The sequence below is a fragment of the Pseudopodoces humilis genome, chromosome 2 (genome assembly GCF_049639895.1).
Source record: "Pseudopodoces humilis isolate 2021_Gansu_Grassland_sample_001 chromosome 2, ASM4963989v1, whole genome shotgun sequence".
NCBI lineage: Eukaryota > Metazoa > Chordata > Aves > Passeriformes > Paridae > Pseudopodoces > Pseudopodoces humilis.
The window spans coordinates 13,183,256-13,207,685 of record NC_142201.1 but is presented as its reverse complement, the minus strand read 5'-3'; the positions used below and the strand labels follow the sequence as shown (position 1 = coordinate 13,207,685).

The following is a 24,430-nucleotide window of genomic DNA, read 5'->3' as shown; positions in this document are numbered from 1 at the left end:
GCATCCTGATGCAGCACTTAGCCTCCCTGAGGAGCAGATCTATTGTTATTAGTGTTTGGTGTGTCTCTGCATTAAAATGGGATTAATAAAATCTATTACCCCTGAAATGTGACCTTCCACACAGAAGGCTGGAACTTCACAACCTGTGAGCATCAGAGAGATTTTACTTGAGTATCAAACACATACAGAAACATACAAGCTTCGAAACAATAAGGACAAAAAAGATGAGACCCACAGTCTACTATTACTCTCTACTTTCATAGATGGGTAAAACAAGAAGAACCAAAAACCTCTTTCTCAGTCATTCCCCTTAATTTCTCTGATGGAAGAAGATTTGGATATCCAAGCCTCATCTTACCACAGTAAGATCAAAACTTCACATGATTTTACTGCAAAATTGAACATACCCCTCACTTGTTTTACAAAAGTAGGCAGCAGCCCTTGATTCAGGTAAGCAATTAAGCCAAGCAAGCGCAGAACTGGTTTGACTTTGGTGACCAGGTCACTTTGCTGCCCTCTCACAGACTCTAGGGCTGCTTAAATCCCTTCTCCTCCCTCCGCTTTGGTCTCGCCGTTTGCAGTCAGGAGCAGAGCCAACAGCAAGGCTGGGCTGCCGATGCCAATTCCTGAAGGCTCCTTGCTTGAGCAACCACTTAACAGGGGAAAGGATGCATTTATTTTTTGAAAATGGTTTGAAAATGTGAAAATGGTACTAAAAAGAACCGTTTCAATGCCTACACAGAAGTAGTATTTTAAAATGAGGTAAATGATTTGATAATTTTAAGGAAGAGAAAATTTTGCTTTCATTTTCACAACTTCCTACAAGTGCTTTTTTTCTGATGTGTGCTCTGCATTGATTTTGCAGAGCATGTGTAATTGAAAGACTTGTGTGGTGGTTTCAGTTCGATCCAGCACAACTTCTTTCTGAAGGAGGGAAATTAAACTTTTTATAGCATTTTTGGGCTACTCGTAAAAGTGCTCTATTTAAGTTAGGCCTAATTTATTTGGTTTATTGGTAGTATTGCTATTATTATCAGGTTCTAAAATTAAAGGTAGCCCATCTCAGGATGAAAAGCCTGTGAGTTCCTTAGCATTAACAGTAATTTCCTTCTTCATTTTCTTTGGCTACAAAAGTCAGAATGCCTGTTCTCAGTCCTCCAACACATGGTAGGAGTATTTCCTAAATGCAAAGTAGCAAAAAAAGAGAATAAGAAAAAAAGTTTGATTCCCATTTTGTCCAATACCTTTCTCCTATCCATTTAACATTTTCCTTTGACCCTGAACCTCTTTTTTTAAACAACTTCCATCTTTCTGTGTACTTCATGTTAGCTCATGATTGTACAGCCTGACTGTAGGGCACGACCAGTGAATCATAACAGCAAATGTCAGCAGGAAAAGATCTCCAGTAGCCCATTAGTTGTTTGAGTTCATATTTATTATTTACTGAATGACCGTGAATAATGAACAAGTTGCTCTAAATGATCACAGATTTGTGGCTAAATCTCTATTAAAAAGGGAAAATCAGTTGAAGCAATTACAGAATTTATTTACATGGAAAAAATTGCCTTCGTCTCATTAATATTACATGGAGTAGATGTAGCAACAGCAAGAGAAATAGAGGTAATTGGTGCAAATTGATTAGTTATGCAAAAAATGAAAACTCTGAAATGACAGAGAAGTGAAAGAAATTCTCTCAAAATGCTTCCATGGAGATATCTGCCCTAGTCTCTGTGGGCTAGATTTATCTGAACATCAGCGAGTTACAGTGCTGGAGGTTGTTACCCAACTTATGATTACAGTCAGTATTTAGAGAGGTAAATTAGGTTAGGTAAATCCCATTCTAGCTGAAAACAACTAATTTTTTGACTGCCAAGCCTAATCTGTGCTTGAGTTTGGGCCTAATTTTTTTCTTGGGGAAAACTGGATCAGGTCAGGAGTGCCACTAGTGCAAAAAGTCTGCAGTTTTTTCTTTTAGGCATATCCTCCTGAATGTAAATCGTATAAATGGACAGAGGAATCACAAACTGTACAATTGAAGGAAAATACCAGCTCCTAGTACACAGATTGTGTAGCAAACAACAAAAGGAACCTATCCAAAAATAGGAGAGTATCCAAATATTTTTCTCTTGACTTTGTGGAGCACATGTGGTGACGCCTCTTCATGCATTTACTTGAGCAGTTCTCTAAATCAGATTCCATTTTAGGGTAGTCTTGAAGATTATGTAAGAGCAAATTATGGTTTTATCTTTCCTGCTTAAAGAAGGAGTGTGGTATCAGAAGTCATGTTATCAGGCATTATCCAAAGCCTTATACCCGTTAAAACGTCATGTTCAGCATCATATTTAACTAGCTCTAATTTACTTCTCTTATTGCAGAGTCAAAGGTTCTCCAAATTAATATAGCTATTTGAGTATTTTTAGGCGAGAGCTTATTAATGCTGAATTTTTTTATTTTTTTTTTACAAAAACATGCTATAGCTAAAGCTCATGATGGAAATAATTTGTAATATTCAATGACTTCATTTGATTCTGTTTTTGTTCACTCAATGCTAATGTGTATGATGCCATGTGAAATTCGCAGACAAGCCTGTCTGCAGGACTCATGGGAGCCATAAATGGATTAAACCTCTCACTCCTTACTTTGGCGAGTGATCAGTTACATTTAAATAAAGGTCAGTCTGTCTTTACAAAGAACACTGAAAGCAAGCTTAATAGCTTTCCCTACCGAGCCTAGAACATAACTATTTGAAGCATAATTAGCAATGGGGTGCCAGTCACTGATTATGCTTTTTGCTTGGTTTTATGTCTGGGGAGTTCCAGTATTCCCCATTAGCTTTAAGAGGGGGCACAGTGCTAGTTATCAAATTGACAGTCTTGACCTGGCCTCTGAAAGCAGCTGTAAAACATTGTTGGGGAAAATTAAGATGAATACCAAAGCCAGGTCTGTAATACTGCTACAAATTGGACATTTGAGGTCCATGCAACAACTCTAAATAACAAAATAGGTGAAATATCTGATATACATCAGAGTGTGGACTTTGTTACACTAAACACCAGGTGATAAGGAGATACACTGGCTGTCCTATTGTCTCATCTTATGAGCTCTGTATTGTGACTTCTTTATAAAATACTCCATACCTATTCTTTTCAGCATAACAGCTTTGCCATCTATCCAAATACAGATTTCAGGAAGGGTGGAGTGAATCAGCAACAACTGCCCCTAAAGTAAAAGGTGCTGACCACAAAAGGGTTATTTTGTCAAGTTAATTAAATACTTAGCCTGTATGAGAAGAATAAATTCACAGCACATTTAAGATTAAACTCACAGCATCATAGAACGGTTTGGGCTGGAAGGGACCTTCCAGATCATCTAGTTCCAACATCCCTAATATATCATGTGGTGCTCCAGTTCTTCAAAACACATCATTTGCTTGGGGTTTCTTGACTGGTATTTATAGCCTTTGTAGCAAAAGTGATAATTGTCTACAGGTGGATAGAACAGAGCTGATACAGCAATTTTAGTACTCTGCAGACAGCCTGAAATTCTAAGAGAGATCTGTGAATTACCTTGACCTTCCTGACTGGAACATCAGCTTCAAAAGTTCAGTGATTGCTCTTCAGTGTTATCAGCAACTAATTTAGCACTGATCATTTTGCCTAATACTATCAGAGAAGATGGGTAAGAGCAAAGCACAGTGGACTGACTTTTGGGAATTTCTGGAGATAATCCAGGAGCAGACCAGAGAAGCAGACAAGTGACAGCAAAATCAGCAAAAGAATACAGAGGAGGAGGAATTAAAAGGCAGCAAAGAGGCTGGGATTATATGGAAAATATCTCTTAAGTAAAGATGAATGTTGCAATGAATTATTATGAGAAAATATTACCATCTCATATTTTAGGTGTGATACAAAGACTGTATTCTGTTTATCTCTGTGTAAATCATTAAACTACAATTACTTCAGCTCCTCTCACCTGATAGAGGGTAAATGGCTGCATTCCCAACTCAGGTTCACTACCAGAGAGCAGAAATCTGTGTCCTCCAAATGCATCTTCACAATGCAGAAACTGTAAGAGGAAGGTGAACAACCAGGGATTAAAATAAAAGCATGTACTTTTCCTGATTTACCTGCACTTGGGGGTTAAACACAGGATTTTAGGTCAACAGGTTTTCTTTTCCTTTTATGAATGGTATATCCATTTTAAGAGTCAATTAAATACATTACGAAATGTAGGCATTGCCAAGAAATATAGGGCTGTATTTGGTTTTATAAGCTCTTAGATCTATAAAGAACACATATGCCTTAAGCAGCTCCATATCAGTTTTACGACTCTCCTTCTCTAAAATTTATTTGTGCTTTATTTGTTTGTTTAATTTCTAGGATTTCTTTTTCCTGATGGAAAATTTGTACAGGAAGCGGAGAAAACAATAACTGATTTAACTGACAACTTTCAGCTTATGTGGAATTTTCATTTTTTACAGATTTTCTACAAAACAGCCAACTAATGCTCTGCTTCCAGCATGGGCACTTCAAGGTTGTATTTCTTTGTTTTCACCACAGGTCTGAATCCATCACCAGGAAAAACTAATTTGAAAGCATCTTCCATCACAGGCACTCAGAAATAATGAAACTTAACAGCCATGCAGAGTAAAAAAATCCTATTTTTTTAACCCATGAATCCTGTGCCAGCAGTGAAGAGCTCTCCTCAAGCTTTAGCAGTAAGGTTTGCTAGGCAGGTAGCAAATGCGCTTCTGTGGTTTTCTCCTCCATAATCATTTCTCTCTTCTGCAGGATGTCTCCTTCAAGCACTGGTAGCATCCAGTTGTGTCTCCTTCGAGCCTTTTAGTATGTCCATGTTACTTTTTTCTGTGTAATTCGGGATTTGAATACTTTAAACACTACCTTTGTTCTCTATTGTAGGTCATGGGTTGTATGGGACTTTTGAAATGTTGTCCTCCTGGAGGAAAACTAGAGAAGACCAACATGTTAAAGAGAGGACTGCAGCTGTATTTGCAGACTCCATGCTCTCGTTTTCTCTCACCACTGCCATGTACCTGGTCACTTTTGGAATAGGTGCCAGTCCCTTCACTAACATTGAAGCAGCCAGGATTTTCTGCTGCAATTCCTGTATTGCAATTTTCTTCAACTACCTCTATGTACTCTCCTTTTATGGTTCCAGCCTGGTGTTTACTGGCTACATAGAAAACAACTACCAGCATAGTATCTTCTGCAGAAAGGTACCAAAGCCAGAGGTATTGCAAGAGAAGCCTGCATGGTATAGGTTTCTTCTGACAGCCAGATTCAGTGAGGACACAGATGATTCAGAGGAAACGAACACTTACGAGAGTCATCTTTTGGTGTGGTTCCTGAAACGCTACTATTGTGACTGGATAACAAACACTTACGTCAAGCCTTTTGTAGTTCTCTTTTACCTTGTTTATATTTCCTTTGCCTTAATGGGCTACCTGCAGGTCAGTGAGGGGTCAGACCTGAGCAACATCGTAGCGACTGCAACTCGGACCATCGAGTACACAACTGCCCAGCAGAAGTATTTCAGTAACTACAGCCCGGTCATTGGGTTCTACATCTACGAGTCAATAGAGTACTGGAACACCAGTGTCCAGGAGGACGTGTTGGAGTATACCAAGGGCTTTGTGAGGATATCTTGGTTCGAAAGCTACTTAAATTATCTTAGGAAACTCAACATATCTACTGGATTGCCGAAGAAGAATTTCACTGATATGTTGAGGAACTCCTTCCTGAAGACCCCTCAGTTTGCCCATTTTTCAGAGGATATCATTTTTTCCAAGAAATACAACAATGAAGTTGATGTTGTGGCCTCCAGGATGTTCTTGGTGGCCAAGACAATGGAAACCAAGAGGGAAGAACTTTATGACCTCCTGGAGACGCTGAGGAAGCTCTCTCTCACCTCCAAGGTGAAATTCATCGTTTTCAATCCATCATTTGTGTACATGGATCGTTATGCTTCTTCAGTGGGAGCTCCCTTACAAAACTCCTGCATTAGTGCTTTATTTCTGCTCTTCTTCTCTGCATTCCTGGTGGCAGACTCTCTGATCAATGTCTGGCTCACTCTAACTGTTGCCTCGGTTGAATTTGGAGTTATAGGTTTTATGACTTTGTGGAAAGTGGAACTAGATTGTATTTCTGTGTTGTGCTTAATTTACGGAATTAATTACACAATTGACAACTGTGCTCCACTGTTATCAACCTTTGTCCTGGGCAAAGAGTTCACAAGAACTAAATGGGTGAAAAATGCCCTGGAAGTGCATGGGGTAGCTATTTTGCAGAGCTACCTCTGCTATATTGTTGGTCTGATTCCTCTTGCAGCTGTGCCTTCAAATCTGACCCGTACACTGTTCAGGTGCTTGTTTTTAATAGCATTAGTCACCTTCTTTCACTGCTTTGCCATTTTACCTGTGATATTGACTTTCTTGCCACCCTCCAAGAAGAAGAGGAAAGAGAAGAAGAATCCTGAAAACCGTGAGGAAATAGAGTGTGTTGAAATGGTGGATATGGATAGCACCCGAGTGGTTGACCAAATTACAACAGTCTAACTTGATTTGTTGGTTGCTTTTTTACACTAGGTCTTACTGAGAAAAAAAAAAGAAACCAGTACTGATTAAATGTGTGGGAACAGGAAGGAGATTGGAGGCTTTCCTCTCCCTCCTCTAAGCTAAATCCAGGAATATTCAAAATTATGGGAGAAATTAAAAATAAATTTAAAAAAAAAAAAAAGAGCCGGGGTATTGTACCTTGCTCAGTTCCTATAACAGGTAATATGGGAGAATTTGCACACCCATGCAAAGAGAGGTTAAATTTTAGATGCATGAAGTAAGATCTAATGGAAGAAGTTGGGTTCTTAAGCAGTCGTCTGTATCGCCTGTACTGCAGATGCTGCAATTATTGTGGCTAAACCAAATCATGTTGAAAGGTCAACTGTCAAGGCTGAAGTAGCACTAAATGTTCGCTGGATGTAAAGGCTTTACAAACTTTCTGCACAGCAATAACTCAAGTCAGTGAGTCAGCTCTTATAAGTCTTTGCCATCACATTTAATTTTTCTTTTCTCCCCTAATCTAAACATTTATGCAAGACTATATAAAAGATAGCAAACTGTACTGGGGAAGAAGGCAGTACACAGCAACCAAGTGCTTTCCAAACACTTTTATGTTATGAATCACTTTTTTTTTCTAAAAGTATCATTGTTTTTAAATGGAAATCATCCCTTGTAACATTTTTAATCATGGTTTTATAGCTCTTTCTTTTTCTTATAAAAACAGAAAAGAACAAAAAAAAAAGGACCAAAAAAATCCATGTGACTCTGTCACTCTATAAAATATATAATTCTATTTTATACATGTCTCGCTACTAGTTAAACATGTTATCTGCTTTACTAACTGTAATTTTGTTAGCACTCTACTGAGACATATGAGTGGATCTAGGAGCAGACAGAAGATGGTGTACTGAATATTTCAGCACCAAAATCCATGATACAAACCTCAAATACTAAAATGTCATCAAGAAAGTGAATGTTAGGGCTCTTTTAGTGAGAGCCTATTTCAGGCCATTCACTGGTAATGCACACTAAGAGGATTAGTGGGTAGTTTTACATAATGTATAACTTAATCCCTCAATCTTCCTAGAGTACCTGTAAAGCAATAGACCTTGCAGCTATGGGCTCTTCCAGTAGACAGTAAGAGTTGAGTGGAACAAACTGAAGGTTGGGATTGTGGTTTAGCAGCAGCAAGTTTAATAATGTCCCCAAAGAGCCCATATCTAAAGGACCTATTGAAAACATCACATCTGAGAGGAAAAAAAAAAAAAAGAAAAAGAAAAAGAAACAACTTAAAAAGATTACGTTACTGAGTCTTTTTGGAGCTGTGAGTTCTAAATCAATAATTCTGTCAGCATCTGTGATGTGGAATAATACAGATAAAGCAGCATCTCTTCCCTCCTCCGCCCTCTCCATCCTTAAGAGCGACAGGCTCATTACTGCAAGGTTTTATCATGTGGTTGAACCCTTGTGGGGATATGTAAGCCAACTCTGTAGGTTTTGCTGAGAGTATTCCGGCCATGCATTGCCTGTGAAAACCCAGTAGCAGGAAGCTGGCTGATGTGTCGGGTGGTTTCATATGGACTGTTGCTTTGTGGTGCAACATGAATGTATTCCAACCAGACTCCCTTTTGCAGCTCATCTGGAAACTAAGAGTACTTGAAAAGTTTTCAGCATTTGGCACAATGTTTGGTTCAATAACAGTATCTGGAGGGGAAGGGGTATTGCAAGAGCCATGGGGCTTGGAGCACTAGGAGCACCATGGCTCAGGAGGCTGCCTGTGGTACCTGTATGGTCACTAGGACGTCCTTGGTCACAAACCCAGGATGTGCTTCATTGCATGAAACTTCTCTTTAGCATCCAAATCCCAGTGACCCTCAAATACCCTGTGCAAAACCTGCAAATGCCACCTACTGAATATTAATTTTCAAGCAAAGAAATACTTCTGACTCATCCTTCCTAGCGGAAAATAAGATAACCAGATATTTAGCCCTGAAGCAAAATGTTACATTCTCACTCACAAAACAAGTCAGCAGTGCAGCTGGCAACATTTACTTTCCCCTGGAAAAGTCCCTTCCCTGACCAGAAGAAAGGAAGCTGCGTCCAGGAATGCACAGGCTCTTTGCTTAAGTAAACAACAGTTGCTTCAGTAGCAGCTGGGAATCTGTAACAACAACTTCAGCCTTGGCAGAACACAGGCGGACACCTTGAAGACAGCCAAATGAATGTAAGGCTAGGAAAAAGATCTGTTTCCCCTGTTTTCCTTAGACTCAGGCTTGGGGCTATGTTTTCCAGCCAAAAAATATTCCTTAAATATATTTCACTGTAGATTTTCTGTGATCATCAGTATGTTGTTTAAATACCAGTCACCCTGTCCCCTGGCTCGTCAACAGGCAGCTGCAGTGGCTTTTAAACTTCTGAGGGCATTAGCAAATTAGCTGAGAGTTACAGAGGAATTGCAATTCCTCTGCAGTAATCTACTGACCTGTGGGACATTTGGAAATGGGACGTGTGTCAAAGAGGTTGCTTGTACACAGCCGAGAGGAATACATGGTGAGCACTGATTTTACACCTCTGCTATCCCTCATGCTATCATTTGCAAACACCAGACGCTGAGATAGTTACCATAAACCTCCTCACATCTAATTGCAGTGCATAGACGGGAGCGTCTTTAAAGAGATGTCCAAAGACAAGCTCGCAGTTTCACAGATCTCTTATTAAATCTCACCGTGTGAGGCCTTCAGAGATCTTCAAGAAAGGTGATAAAACCAGGGATAAAATTACTTCTCTATCTCCAAACCTGTCAGAAAAAGGATGTGGAGGCATTCCTGTGACAAAGTGCTGCAGAACAGGCTTGAGTGTCTGCAGAAGGCAGGGTGAGAAGTCATGCAGTCCATGCCCTTGCCCCCAGGGCAGAGCCAACAACATTTAAATGATTTCTGAAGGATGTTTGTCCAGCCCATTCCTAAAAGTTTTTTTAAGGGCAGAGTCCTCTCCCGGCAGTTCTCCCCAATGGCATGTTACCCTCTCCAGTAACCAGTAACTCCTGCTAGCCACCCAAGACTGGGATGGAGAAGAGGAGCCATGTCCCTCTCCACACAGGGATAGGACACACAGGAGACCTGAGCATCCCCAAAAGTGAGAAAACCCAGAACAGAGCCAAACCCAACTTACATACATTTTTCACTGTGTTTCACATCAAGCTGCCGTTCTGTTCCCCACCTCCAGGGTTGGCAAGCTACAGCCATGGAAGTGTCCAAGGTGCACTCAGCCCAGGTCCGTGAGACTTCTGCCTGAATCCTGATGTGTCTGAGGGATGCACCAAGTGCTCCTTCTCTGCAGGTAGCTTGAATACCTCAACATGAACCATGTTCTCAAGGTTTCAGACTATGCTAAGCCACTTTAGCCTTCCTCCCCTTCAACTTTTTCTTCTGGAGCAATTATCTTCACCAAAGTCAATGGACCTCCCTGCACCTATTGTTTAGTAGGTGCAGATGCAGCACTCTGTTCTCAGTCCAAAGCACTCCCAGTGGCTAACTGTGCATAAGATTTTACCCTTACCGGTGAACCTCCAGTTTGGAAGACTACCTAGGCTTAAGCAGATTTTTGTCATACTCTTAAGTGGCTTTTTAGCCCAGGTATCACTGTGGTTTTGTTTGCAATATAGATGATCCAATTTTTTATAAATTCAGTGGGTAGAACAGAGTATGTCAGGCACTGACTAAAATCTAACAGTGAAAGTTTTAGCTAAGGCTAACAAAACTATGTAGGACTATGGCTCACTGAGCACATATATCTTCTACAAACATTAAAATTCCCATACAGTAAAGTATGGTGTACAGTATATTTTTACTACAGGGTAAGCATGGGGAAAAAGAGCCAACCTACGTGCATATGGCCCTCAAGATCAATCCAGTTTTCTTGTAATATAACTTCTGATGTTGTGTTATAACAAGTCCACTTTCAATTTACATTTACTCTAACTGGAGAAAAAAAAAAAATAAAGAAAATTTGTTATAGCTGGAATAACTATGCTATAAAAATTAATTGATGAAGACAGAATTTTCTGCCCAAAGCAGAAATGTGAAAATGTTCTAGTTAGATTAAAACTAGAGCTGGAAATGTTGAGAAAAACCTGTCAAAGAAAAAGAGCTTATTTTCCAAAGACAAGCAAATACAGTTATCATGGTCAACTGCATGAACCTGGAGGGAATACAGTACCAAAGTGGCCTGAGGTTATGTTGAGTCACGAGAGGATTCACATCTGCTCTCAGAAGCCTTCTGAGCCAGCGCTGAATTCAGGTAAAACATGTACTGTAAATTGAAAGGTGTACTTATAAATGTTTTTTTCTAGACTGACTGTCCTCCTGTGAGCCATGAAATCCCACATCAGCCAACACCTTTATTTTTATTCAAAGGGAAAACAAAACTAAGTGGTGGCACGAGTGGACAGGGAACAGGGGAGTCCAGAAGGAAGACTGGCTCCTCTGAAAAACAGAGCCAGCAGAGCAAGTGGGTTGTGGGAGAAGACCTGATGACTTCAATACTTAGAAAGTGGTGCTTTTTCCTGTTTTGTTAACTCGGGAAGAAAATAGCATATCCAGGGAGACACAGGGAAGGGAAGCCGAGTTAATAGGAGTCAGCTCTGGGTTTGCTGTTACAGGAGCTCCTCTGGCATGGTTGGGAACTGTCAGCAGGATGGGAGTGTGGGAGGGTCAGGGACAGCACTGCTGTGTGGGCACTGGGGATGCCAGATCAGGGGCTGTGGTGGTGCCATTTCCCTTGTCCCCATCCCACAGCCCTGCCCGGGGGTTCTCGGGGTGTGCAGCCACAGAGAGCATCAGCTCCCGTGCAGGAACAGCTCCTCACGATTCTCACACTGTGGCAGCACTGCTGGCAGGTTCTGCTGAACCAGTGCTTGCATGGTAAGGCACGAGCCCTGTAGGAAACCACTTTCTGGAAGCTCTTGGTTAGAAAGAATTATTCTGAGCCTTTTCCTCCCCAGCCTTTGCACATGTTAAAACCCTGACCCATAAAAATCAGATTGAACAATTTAGCTGTGTAGGGACAAAGTATTTCTTCCATGGCTTTATCCCTACATTTATCACTAAAATTACTTGTCATTTATTTTCTTATAAATATTGTGAAATAAGTAAGCCTTTCTGGGGTACGCACAAGTCTGATGAGAAGGAGGTGGGGAGGGGGGAGAGCCCCTCCCAAAGGTGGGAAGCATCTTCCACCCTCAGCCAGTCACTACACCATCGCTGCAGGGCACCCCCAGTGACCCCAGCTCAGTGCAGTGGGGAGGGAAACTTTATCCCTCCTCCTCAGTATTATTAGAGAGCAGGGAGAAGCTTTAGCTCCAAATTGTGGGGGGGATGAGTCCCCAGGGAAGCCCTTGTGAAACCCATCCACTGCCAGGAAAGCGCAATGGTGGACTTCTTGTTTGGTTGGGTTGTTTTGAGAAAGAGATGACAAAAGTGTCCCAGGAGAGCATTTGAACACAAATTCCTGTCCATGGTGCGTGGGTTGGAGCAGAATGGCATGCCCTGACATGCCACCCCTTGCCCTGTTGTCCTGGCACAGCTTCCTGTCTGGAGAGAGGGCACCTCAGCATCACATGCGCCTGCCTGGGGCAGCCGCTTCTCAGGCACAAATTGTTCTGATGTTGTTGGCATTCTGCAAGTCATTACCTTTTTTTAATTTTTGGGAAAAACAAACAAAACAAAACAAAACAAAAAAAACAAAAAAAAAACCAAAAAAAAACAAAGAGATCAGCAGAAACAATTCTAGATTATTTAAGCTCCAAGAAGTCTTAATCTGTGCATCAAATAAATGGCTTGCAAGATGTCAGGGGTTTTCATTTAGGCTTTTTTTAACCTATTTTTACTATTTTTGTATTAATTTAGGGGAAAAATTGTATAATGAATCTCAATGTATAGCATAAGCCTAAAATAAAATGGCTGTCTCTCTCTTTGCTTCTTGTACTCCCAAACTGCTACAGAAATCCCATGCAATCACCAGTGCAACAAACTCATTTTCCTGGCCTAGCCCAAATAATAAGGATGAGCGTGCTCTCCAGGTCCCCGCAGAGAGGGGTGCTGGAGTAGTTCAGGGGCACCTGCTCAGCACAGAGCCAGTGATGTCCCCAAGGTGATGGGTATGCTGCTTCTCCAGGAGTCCCTCTTGTTCCAGGCTGCACACTGCTCAGCAGCAAGCACAAGGAAAACCACATCCATTCATTTCCATATTACTGGGATCTAAGTGCTTTTGGGGGCTGTTTTATATAACCCAGCAGCAAAGCCCCACCCTTGGCAGGCAAACCAACAGCTAAGGCAAAAATCTGAAACTGATTTGATCAAAAACTACAGGTTATTTCCTCAAACAAGAGCTGGACCTTCTGATATCTGGTAGGTAGGTAGGCCTGAAGTATTATTGTTGAACAGAAGTATTGCAATTGAACAGAATTATTACTATTAAAAATTTTCTTACCAAGACCTTAGCATCCACAAACTTAGAAGCTAAATCATCATTGAGACACCCACCTCTCTCCCACCAGCAGAACTACAGCTGCTGTTCCAGGATCTTCTTATGACTGTGCTCAATCCTCTTCTTCCCATGCCCAAGCAGATAACCCGTTTACACTTCTTTCCTATTGTTTTGGAGAAGGGGAGCAGCATCCCTCAGGCCCATTTGGACAACTGCCTCAAAGCAGAAGCAAACCACCCCACCAGGCGATGAGGGCTAGAGGTGCTCTGTCACACCTGACAGCAGAAATGAGATATGCATCACTTTACTGTAAAAGGCAGGTGAGCCAGATCCAATCCCAAGTCACTGCAACAAATGGAAGGGATTTGAGGTTTTTGGTTATCAGGGGTTTTCAGCCACTTTAGTTTAATGAGTCTGCAATTTAAAGATGATTCCTGTCACCTGTTGTGGCTCCTGGCTTTGTCCCTTTCAGTCATTTTCTCATTGCCTTAAATTCAGAATCCAGAAGCACTGTTGCCAAAACTTCTGTCTGAAACTCAAACAATACCAATTTTTCTAGTTGGTAGTGTAATATAAGAGAGGCTATGTCTAAGCATCACACAGGAACTCAAAGAGCAAAACCTCCCATACCAGGCTGGTGTTCCTTATTTGTGTTAGCAAGAGCTCCTTCATGCAAATCTCCACTGATCTAATTTACAAAATTCAGGCTTTCCAAATGTGTAATCAGCACGTTCATTCTGAAAGTTCATCTGTACATATACCTTGGAAACAAAGGCATGTTAAATCTGATTTTTAGCTTATCAAGGAATGCAGTTCAGCCCAAAAAATATTCGTGAGCAGTATGCCTGAATTCCATATGCAATTCTCACACTGCTGCATACAAGTCAGGATATTTTCACTCCCAAATACCACATTTCCTTATTTATACAACTAATTTGCACACAGAAACTAGGCAGAATTGTGGACCCAAAACAGTGAAGTCTGCTTATGTTTACATTAATTCTGTGAATATCACTTAAACTTGTAAAGGTTGATGGTAATATAGAACTCACTGAGAAGGACAGGATTTTTTTTGCTGACTTCAGTTTACTGGCAGAATATAACTCAAATATATGCCAAGCACTAGCTAGAAAGAACCAGGGAATGAGACATCCAACAGTCCATCAGCAGAGAAAAAAAGTCCACTTGAAAATTTATCCATATGGGAAATGTAAGAATCATGTTAAAGGCCTTAGCTGGGTATCCAGACTATACATAGCATATGTTATATATGAATACAGAATATTCCATTCTGATTCTTTTTGGCTACATGGAATCTGCTGAAATATACTCTGTTCTGTGAGGAGGCATACTTTTGAGCAAAACTGACATTTATCTTCTTAGAAATTACCAATTTGCACAGGTGAAGTTTGCTGGAAACAAAATTTTAAATGTATACAAACAAACTGATGCCAGAAAACACAATTTGTAAAAAATATGCCTTCACATACTGATTATATTTCATAATAAGCAATCTGTTCCCTGATGCTACAAGTAAAAAATGATTTTTTATTTGTCAGCTATATTCAGGAAAATGAGATGTCCCACTAATGTATATATAGTGCATACACCCCCATACCAATTATGTATTTCTTATACGCCCAACACAAGTTGGCTCCTTATAAAGAGGAGGAAAAGCCAACCAAGAAATGCAGTTGAAAGCTGGTAGGAAGAATAGTTTATCTGTACTGAGATTAGTAGTGGATCAGAAGGGGAGGAGCAACGGAGAAGTTTGGTAAGGAGATTAGGAACAAAGAAACTGGCTGCAGAAATGCAGAGTTGTCAATAAAACTGAGGTTCTATTGTGTCAGGAGGATGAGAAAGAAATGATATAAAAACCTCTGAGTTGTAAAGGGAAGGAAGGTCTAAGCTAGTATGAGACTGAGAAAAATCATATGAACATATGTGCAGCTGTAATATATATTAAGGCTGTTTAATAAAATACAGGATCTGTCCATACAAGGAAAATAAAAAATCACAGCTGCCTAATTATATGATTTCAAATACAGATTCAGTACCTCATTGTTCTGGAATAAAAGGAGGATATCATTTATAATCTAATCTGGAGCCCAGAGCTGGAGAATTTAACATGATACATAAACAGTATCATACAGAAAAAGAGATTGGTCATGGATTCTGGCTCATAACTTAAAAATGACAAATTGACCCTCATTATTTTACTGCAGCTCTTACTTAGAGAAGAGCAGCTGACTTTAATGTTCTGAAATAGCCATACCTGCCTGACAAAATTCTTGTGTGTTGGAAGGATTTCTTTTCTTTTCTTTTGAAGAAGCAATCAATTTTCCCTCTGGATAAAGTGAGCCCTCAGACACATAACCTAGAGCAAGAAGTGGGAAATTTCAGCTCTCCTTAGGCAATTCCTGATTCAAGGACACCCATCTGCAATTGAATTTCTCTTTTCTTTCCTCTCTGCATACTATTGCAGGCTGCTCCAAACCTGTCTATTGACAGTTTTACCAATCAGTATATTGTACCCCTCTTTGCAAGAGAGGTGGGGTTCTGCCAATCATCTCTTGGTGTTGGCTCCAGAGGCAGTGGCCACATAATAATTTCAGGATTATTCCTGCTCATTAGCCCCTCTCCTGGGAGCCTTTCTGACAGTATCTTGGATCCTACTGGAAGGGCAGTTACAACAGCTGTCACAGGACAACCAACAACATTTTGCTGACCTGCCGTGCTTCTGATACATACAAGTGACATAACATTATTAGATCTAGCAAGGAGAACCATCCAAAGCTCACTGTCAGGACATCATATGATATTTAATATCTGTGAGGATGTTTATACAGCAGATTTATTATATGAAATTTGCAGAAATAAGGAGAGGAGAGAGAGACAATATCAATTAAACTGCTCATTCAGTACTTTCCAAACCTCTCCATCAAAGGAAGAGTTCTTGCCTCACAGTCAGTGGTGATACCAAACCTGAAGAATCTAATTTACAGAAAAAGATTAAAAGAATTTGTCTTAGAATGGGGAAATGTGAAGCAGTGATATGTGACTTCAGAATTATGGATAAGATTGCTAACATCAGTGAGAGGCAAATAATAAATTCATGGAGAATATTTCACAGGTAGAAATGACAAATATATATTGGAAACTGTAAAGTCAAGGGAGACAAAAAAAATCAACTCAGATGAGAAATGCCTAGATTTATTGTAGAGAACTCCATTTAAACCTCCAGACAGAAAACCTCCTAAATGTACTCATAGCCCTGGAGAGCTCTTCAGGTGGTCTGTTCCAGCACCAGATCAAAAATAAGGTAAGAGTTTTAAATTATTGACAATTACAACCAACAGAGCTTTAAAGTGTGGAGCCTGGGTAGGAGAGAAATGGAAAAATTATGGGAAAAAGACTTTAATGAAGTGTACTTTGTGTTCATCAGCATCTCTCCACAGACTTCTCAGGAGTTACGGCTAATAACATTTATTTAAAGCACCACCCAGCACATTCCAGACATCTGTTCTCCCCTTCCTCTGGAAGCCAAAGGCTGAGTTTCATTTTGTCAGTCTGCTTTCAAGGCAGATGATCCCTCTGACATAGTCTGAGCAACAAAGGACCTGAGACACAGAGGCAAGCCCATACCAGCACAGGAAACCCATACCTGAGCCATGGCAAGGCAAAGCATTGTTCCTCCTTCATCAGACAGTTGTGCAAAAGAGGAAATTACAATTTCTAATGTACTTTAAAAGCTTATAAGAGAAATTGGCCTCTGTGGTACTCTGCGGCTTCCCTAAGCAGTAGATGTGCTATGGATGCTGTCCAGACATCCATACATTTGTGCTTTCCCAAATCTTAGTAGCCCTCAGCCTTTGGCTTTATGCCACACAGCCCCTCTGACACTCATACTGAGATACCTTTTTGGTGAAAAAGACTTTGTTCAGAACAAACAAATCTTTTTAAATATGAACCCTTCTATTCACCCCAGGTTTCCACACCTGCCATCTCTATTCTCTGTTAGTACATTTGGAAATGAAGGTGGCCACAGCGGGAAGGAGAGAACTGGAAAGGAAGCAAGAGTCCCATCATTTCAGTTAAGTGGCAGCTAGTTTTGTGAGGCTCAATTACCTGTAATTTTGTGAGACTCATTTTCCAGTACCAAATTTTTAAAAGGTGCTCACTATTCCACTCCCAAGCCAGGAGGAGCTATGGATTTTCAGTATACTCCAAGAACAGTATAACCACTGTGTTGAAACCATGTTGCCCAGTGGAAATAAAGCATTGGGAAGGGGAGGAGAGCTTAATAGAGTTGCTGGATTTGAAATTTTCAGCAGAAAACACTGGGTTTTCTTTTTTTAAAGAAAGTTTACATTTTTTACCTTTATTCTGAAAGGAGAAGTCTTCAAGTCTGAAAAGCTCAAAGCACATAAAATCATGTACTAAACCTTCTGTTCAGGAGAGGAGAGGCCAGACGTGAGCTGAGAAAAGATACCAAGGCAGTAACAAATGCAAACAATAGCAAGCATTGCACTTCTAGAGAAATACAGATTTGAATGCATAATTAGCTAAATGTTACCAAAAATCTCCTGATGCAAGAAAAATAAAGTCAGGGAAAGATTGTCAAAAAAAGATTTCTATGGTTTTTAACTTCTTTTTATGGCTTATTTGTAAGGTCACCAGATCTGCGGCTTTCACACTCCATTCAAATCTGTAACTGCTTTTTTTAGACATAGTTATTGTTAATATACATTCAGCCATTGACCAAATATAAACCATACTCAGGTGACCAGCCATGGATCTCAAGTCATCCCCTCTCCTGAAATACATATAAAGTGCATGTATTTCACAGAATAATGGGAAAAATCTATAGTAAATTCTAACCTATGCGAAAACAATTTGTTTTAAACAGGCCAAACAGAATTGAAAAATTGTTTGCAGCAAATACTTTTATAAGCTCAAAATGTGAAGGTAAAGTAGCTCTATTCAAGCCTTTTGAAGAGAATGAATGAGAGAATTAATGTGAAAAAGCACATGGAGTGCAATTTAAAGAAGCAAGCAAGCGAATCATGACCAGAGAATGTCTATAAAACCTTGGCAGTTGACCTTCAATGGGTGAGGATGGTAAGTGGTTTGGAGAATCAGCATTTCATCAAGTGGTTGAGTATATTTTTACCCTTTTCAAATATGAACCAGCTCATCAGGTAAAAACTGATCATGCAAGGTTTGTCCATTTGCCTGCTCTCAGTGAGCATGAAAAAAAATCATATTCCTAAGTAAGCCTGTGGTTTCTGCTGACTTTGGTTAATTCCCGTATGTTTCTGTTAACCACTAAGGGGACAAAAAACAGAAATAAAAATGCTCCCAACCTTTATTACTTTTTCTTTTCTCAAGAATCTGTCCTACACATCCCATTACCTTCTCCTTTTGCTATGCCAAACCTCTTTTATGAAATTCCCCAATTTTGGCCAGTTGACTCAAGCACTCCCCTAATACACTCTTGCAATTGTAAGTACTCAGGGGTTCCCCTAAAGGGGTGGCTGGATGAAGCTTCAGGACTAAGTTTATCCTATGAGTGATAGAATTATGCACCAACAGCTAAAAGGACACAATTACAAAGTAAACTATTGTGACACACACTGTGTAATGTCATACAATCAAATGCAATGTTTAGTAAACATGAACCTCTTTGTCATTTTGTATTTATTTATACAGGTTTAAAAAAAATAAAAATAAAGCACACATTTAAAAATATCCCTTTCTCCATTGTGTGTCTGCCGCATTATGCAACTTCCCATTGAGGCTGATGGGAAGGCAATGACTCGGTCAGTGCCTGGGGAACTAGGCAATGACTAGCAAGGAATATGCAGTTCTTGTTTGTATTGATTTATACCTGCAAAGAGAGGGATAGAACCTTCCAGAGAGTGTGGGAGAGACAAGGAATGGCTCACCAGGCATAGGTGGGAACAACCAAATTTCTGCAGAAGTAGGAGCCTTAACTGGGTCACTGCCTAAAGGACTGCATTTTTCCAGCAATGTGCCAGTAATGAAATACCAAAGGGTTTCTAATTCCTGGGCTCCTCCCTCAGCTACAAAGTCTGGGGGAAAAAGAAAGGGGAAAAAGGTCTTCCACTTACAGATGGAGAACTGATAAATCACTGACATGCCCTCAAAACAGGGAGGTGACAGAGCTCTGCAGGCAGCCAGGTCCTGCCAGTCTGCCCAAGGACCCATGGGTTATCCCACCAAGTCTCTGTGCCACAAAGGCTCTGCTTTCCACACCTCCAGCAGGACTGTTCCCTCTCTTCTGGAAGAGACAACACACATTTCAAGATCACTGTCTTCCTTCAGAGGAAGATTCTCTGGCACCTTGCCCTCCTGCAACGCCACTCTCCTCTCTCCTTGCTTGTTCTCATCCTCATTTCTCTCACAGACATGCACATAAGAGATTCCTGTGCAAAAGGCTGATCTCAGTCCATTCCCCTACGGCCTAAGCCAACATGACTTCCATTGGCAAAGGAAAGTAATCCACACCTCTGACAAAATGATTGTTTTTCTCCTTTCCTCAATACACCAAAAGAAACTGAGAAAGATTATCTAATGATGGATATCCAAAATACTGCAGAGGGAACAAAAGCCAAGCATGCTACTAATTTTTACAAAATATGTACTGTGAGTTTAGTGTTTAGTGTTAGGAGAGGGCATGCCATTGTTTTTTACAACAGTTACAGAATCACAGTGGGTTTTGTGGTAGCAGTTTTGGTCTGTGCTTTGAATACAAAGCAATTACAATGTCTAATGGCACTATTTTGAAAAAACAAAAGTGTTTCTGAAGTTTAATTGTGTTCAAATCCCAGGGTAATTGTGGTACAATAGGAATTATCGGCTCAAATTTCAAATCCATCTCTACATTTGCATGTGTGTGCATACTCATATTTGGTGCACTCACTGGTACTCTTAGCAGACACACGAGGAGAAGATCCCACATGGGCTATTCAGGGCCAGCTCCATTCAGTGCTTTCACTATTACCAGCTTGGATAGTGCGCAAAGGAATATATTAATAAAACACTGTCTGCCTGAGTTGGGAAGAACTGCAGAATTCTGAAGGCTGAGAACAGAGTCAAAAAACACTCAGACAGACCATTGAAAGAAAGAATGATGTGAAATCAACTATAAGAGATTCAGAAAAGCCAAGTCCATGGGGGAAGAGAAATCAGTGATGCAAACACAAAGTATGGAAAAACCGATAAAGCAACAGTTTTGCAGAAGAGCATCAGAGATTGCACTTGGTCACTGCTTCACAGTGAATAAAAACTGTGGCAATGCTACAAAGCCACCACATCTAATCCTTACCCAATTTATTAAAAGAATCACATACAGAAGACATGGAAGACATTTTTTTCTGTTCTCCTTAGAGGAGATGAATCTTCAACTGAACACTGTGGGCATGACCCTTGGAAAGAGTACGGAATTAAATGAGAATGAGGAGTCAGAAAAATGCACTGTCTTCAGGAAAGCCTGCTTATTCTAGGAGAGATAAATTTGAGAATCACAGTAACACTTTTCTGTATGAAAAGGATATATAAGAACAAGTATCAAATGTTTCTTGTGTCCCCTGAAGGTGGGACAAGACACAATCAGTTTAATTTGCAGCAAATATAAGTCAATTTGTGTATCCTAATTCCAAAAATAGGCATGCACTGGGAATATGCCTAGGCTGGCTGTGGGACCATGTTTAGCAGGGTTTCAAGAAGAGGTTACACAAAAAACCTGCTTGCAACAACCTAGATACTGATTCAGCCCCTTTTTTCCAAAAATCCAGTGTTTTCCAGCTCAAGTATGGTATTGCAATTTAGGTTGCCCCAAGCTATGTCCCTTTAAATTGGCTCAGATTGTATATTCAGAAACAGAGGCACCTTGAATTGCTTGTCATGTTACTTAGCATAAAAGCTGGATTCCTGGCCTGTAGAGGCTGGGATGTGTTCAGAAAAATGAGAGATTTATGTATCTGTAGCTAATACTTTTAAGTATGGAAATTTAAAATTTGTAGCAATTCAGCCACAATAAGTGGAGAAAATGTGATGTCTTCTACTGTTTCCTGATGCACTTTAATACGTATCTGTGAAATTCAAGCTCTTTAGCTCACAGAAAATCTCTGCTGTAAAACACTCAGTAAGAAGGGTCCATGAAGTACAGAATAACAGAAGAAGAAAGAGACAAATTAATTTGCTGGATAGACAATTATTGGAAGCTTAGGAGACAAGAAATACCAGATTAAATACTTTCTCCATTTCTTTCTTGCAAATCAGTCTTTCAGTGTTTAATGAGTTCCTATCGGTCTATGCAAATAATTCACAATGAATAGTTTATCTGATATTTTTTCTGTTTGTGGGATATCTAAAAGCAAATTGGTTTCCTCTCACATAATCGCTATTCAAAATTATATTATTGCAGCCTTCAGTGAGTGTGTTTTCACTGCAGTTGCCTTGCTCCGTAATTCAGTTTTCATACCACCTACACGTGGCAAGAGTCCTGCCAAATTCCTCTTGTCCTCAGGGCAAAGATTCCTTGAAGATGAGGTAAGGTCCCACTTTCTACAGGCTCTGTAGGATATTCTCCCTGTCCACTGATGCCATGGGGGGGGTCTAACTTCCTAATCTGAGCACCTGGATCTGATGTGAGCGTCGGGATTAGGCTGCCAGTGGGAATTACTGCCAGTGCTAAATTAAGGACCCTCTTGAGCTCCCACTTTCCAAATTAACTGGCTAAAGAGAATCAAGATTTCTCAGGGAAAGAAAAGAAGCACTCCTCCCGGCATCCCATTTCTGCCATTGATGTTCCCTATCTCTTCCATTAGCTATTCTATCATAGAATCATGGAATACTTTAGGCTCGAAAATAATTTTAGGGTCATTCAGTCCAACTGTGTATTTATTACATGTAAGCTTGCACTTGGTTTGTACACAAGAGGTAGGCAAAGGATTATGATCTTAGTTTTGAATCTCATTTTAATAGTTCCTACGTGAAGAAAGTTGCCACCATTCCTGAAGTCTCTGCTGTTTTGGGTACAGTCCATCGAACTCCTTCTGCTCTTTGGAACAGACAATTAAATGCTTGTGTGGAGAACTTTCAATTCACCTCTGTCATGAAGCTTAGAGATGCCAGACAGACCATCTAACACAACAGGCATTGTTCCTGTCGTGTAAAACACTGAGAATGCCAAATGATGACAGAGAGCTGGAAGGTCCTTCAGCAAGCAGTTTTTGAATAGGAAGGAAAGCTTGATTTGCAGTTGTTTTTCCAGATGCAGTCAGATCTTTCAATAATCACATTACACAGAAGCAGTTCTATAAATTTTCTCATGACTTCAGTGCAGACAGTTAAGGAGTTTGGTAACTGAGCACAATGAAATATTTGTGTTGCTAGAGGCACTTGACAAGGAGACACACTGTATTAGAAGTTTAGTGTGTCCAGCTCCTTCAAATTCCTTCTTTAACATTTTCAGAATGCAGAATGCAGAGTACACTGCAACATTTACCTTTGCAAAACCTTCTTCCTCAGAAGCTCACCTCAGACTTCCTCTTTCACCATCTCAGTGTAGTAGAAGAAGAAATTCAAAGTTATCAAGAATATTTTTATTCACAAAGTGAAAGGCTCATGCTCTTTACTGCCATAAAAAGCCAGCTTAAATTGCTGACAGCCTGTGGCTAGCCTATTAATGTAAAAGTGAGAGAGCTTGCATGGGGGAGATAAAAAGGGGCAGATGAAAGAATATAAAGCATGCAGGGAGAGAAATGAGATTAACAGAAGAGGGGGGAAAAAGTCAAATAAATAAGTGGAATGGGAAAAAATCAGAAAAAGAAGGCAAAATACAGAGATGCCATCAGTAGAAAGGAAGAAACAGTGAAGAAAAACAAGGATATTGGGCAAAGACAGGGATCATACCAGATCTTAAAATAATTCTGAGAAAATAGATAGTGATGTCAAAATCCCAGTAATTGAATTTCTGCCTTGAAAAGCCACTGACAGCTTTGCTTAAATGTTTAGCCACATAAAATCAAACTCCATGTCCCTGACTGCATGTATCTCTCAATGAAGTCAACAAGAATCAATAGCAACAGCAGCATTCAAATCCATGCTGTTTTTGTTGTGGAAAAGGTAAATACAATACTCTTTGCATACCTGCACCATTTCTCCATCTTCTTGTAGCCTCTAACATACTTTCTAACATATGTGTGTCCCAAAACCACTGCTGTTAGCCCTTCCTGAATTGATGGCATCCAGATGAAGCGAAGCCAGTGAGGGAGAGCTCGCTATTGTCTGTTCTTAACAAATAATCATTAAAGGATAGATTGGCAGCACCACAGCATTGTCCAACACTCAGTCTATTTGCCTTGAGTCAGCTGCTCTGTACTTTCTCCCTGTTCTTGAATAATTGAATACTACATCCTACATTTCTTTTTTTCTCTGTGCAAGGACTGGTCTTACCTGAAAAATATTGTAAACTCATTCAAATTTCATTAATTCATTGGACCTAATGCAAACTGGAGGTACAGGAAAACCAAATAAATTAGTACCTCTCCACTACTTATTAATAGTGCTGTTTTCTGTTTCCTTTAACTGCAACTCAGGCCTGCCTGGCCTCTCCCCCATCCTTTGCAAACGACACTGAAAAATTTATGAGCAGCCCAAACTTACCCAATCATTTCAATGTCTGAGACTTACAATGTATCACATAAAGTGAGTGTTCAAATGCTTGAATCATCACACTGAGGCCAGGTTCTTGGACCAGTGGTGCTTCCGTCCATCCACCTGATGGGTCTGATGAGACACCTGCAAACAGGGGCCAGACAAGGAAGTAATAGTGTCACGTAAGAGTTAGATAAATGCTTCACTAGTGGAACCAGTTCAAGGATTTCTTGGCAGTTTAGACAAATCCTGAATGTCGTCAGCACAGGAGCAAATCAGTGAGTAGGTCTCCTTTCAGACCTGAAATTTAGTTGATCATGGTGGTGGAGGAGCACAGGGGGACACAGTGTCACCAGGAGGGGCAGGGAGCCAATGAGAGCCATGACAATCCAGAAGGGGTGGCAGGAGGTCAGAGGGTTTCTGGAGTTTGTGAGGGATGTCTGTTTCCTACCTTTCCATTCATCTCACAGGTGCCGACCCAGGTTATTTGATCTCTAGTGGGACTTTGGTCTGTAGCAGGGGCACAGCACCAGACCCAGCCCTGCTCCCCTGGGGAGCCCAGCCCATGCTCTCCACTGGCGCTGCCAGGCTGTCCTTGCCCTGTCCCCCAGCAGTGACACAGCTGCCCGAGGGGAGCCCCACTTCTTCCCAGACCTGTGCTTTCCAGCACGTGAGCTCAGGTGC

At 40.5% G+C, this 24,430-nt stretch overlaps 1 protein-coding gene across 1 annotated transcript in view; it reads left to right on the top strand.

Annotated features, from left to right (window-relative positions):
• The window catches only part of PTCHD1 (patched domain containing 1), a 39,014-nt gene extending 26,471 nt beyond the window's left edge, over positions 1–12,543 (top strand). Inside the window, exon 3 of the mRNA XM_005516692.3 lies at positions 4,920–12,543. Within this exon, the coding sequence (XP_005516749.2) occupies positions 4,920–6,574 (1,655 nt within the window). The 3' untranslated portion in view covers positions 6,575–12,543. The remainder of the gene's footprint in view (positions 1–4,919) is intronic.
• Positions 12,544–24,430: the final 11,887 nt, after the last annotated feature.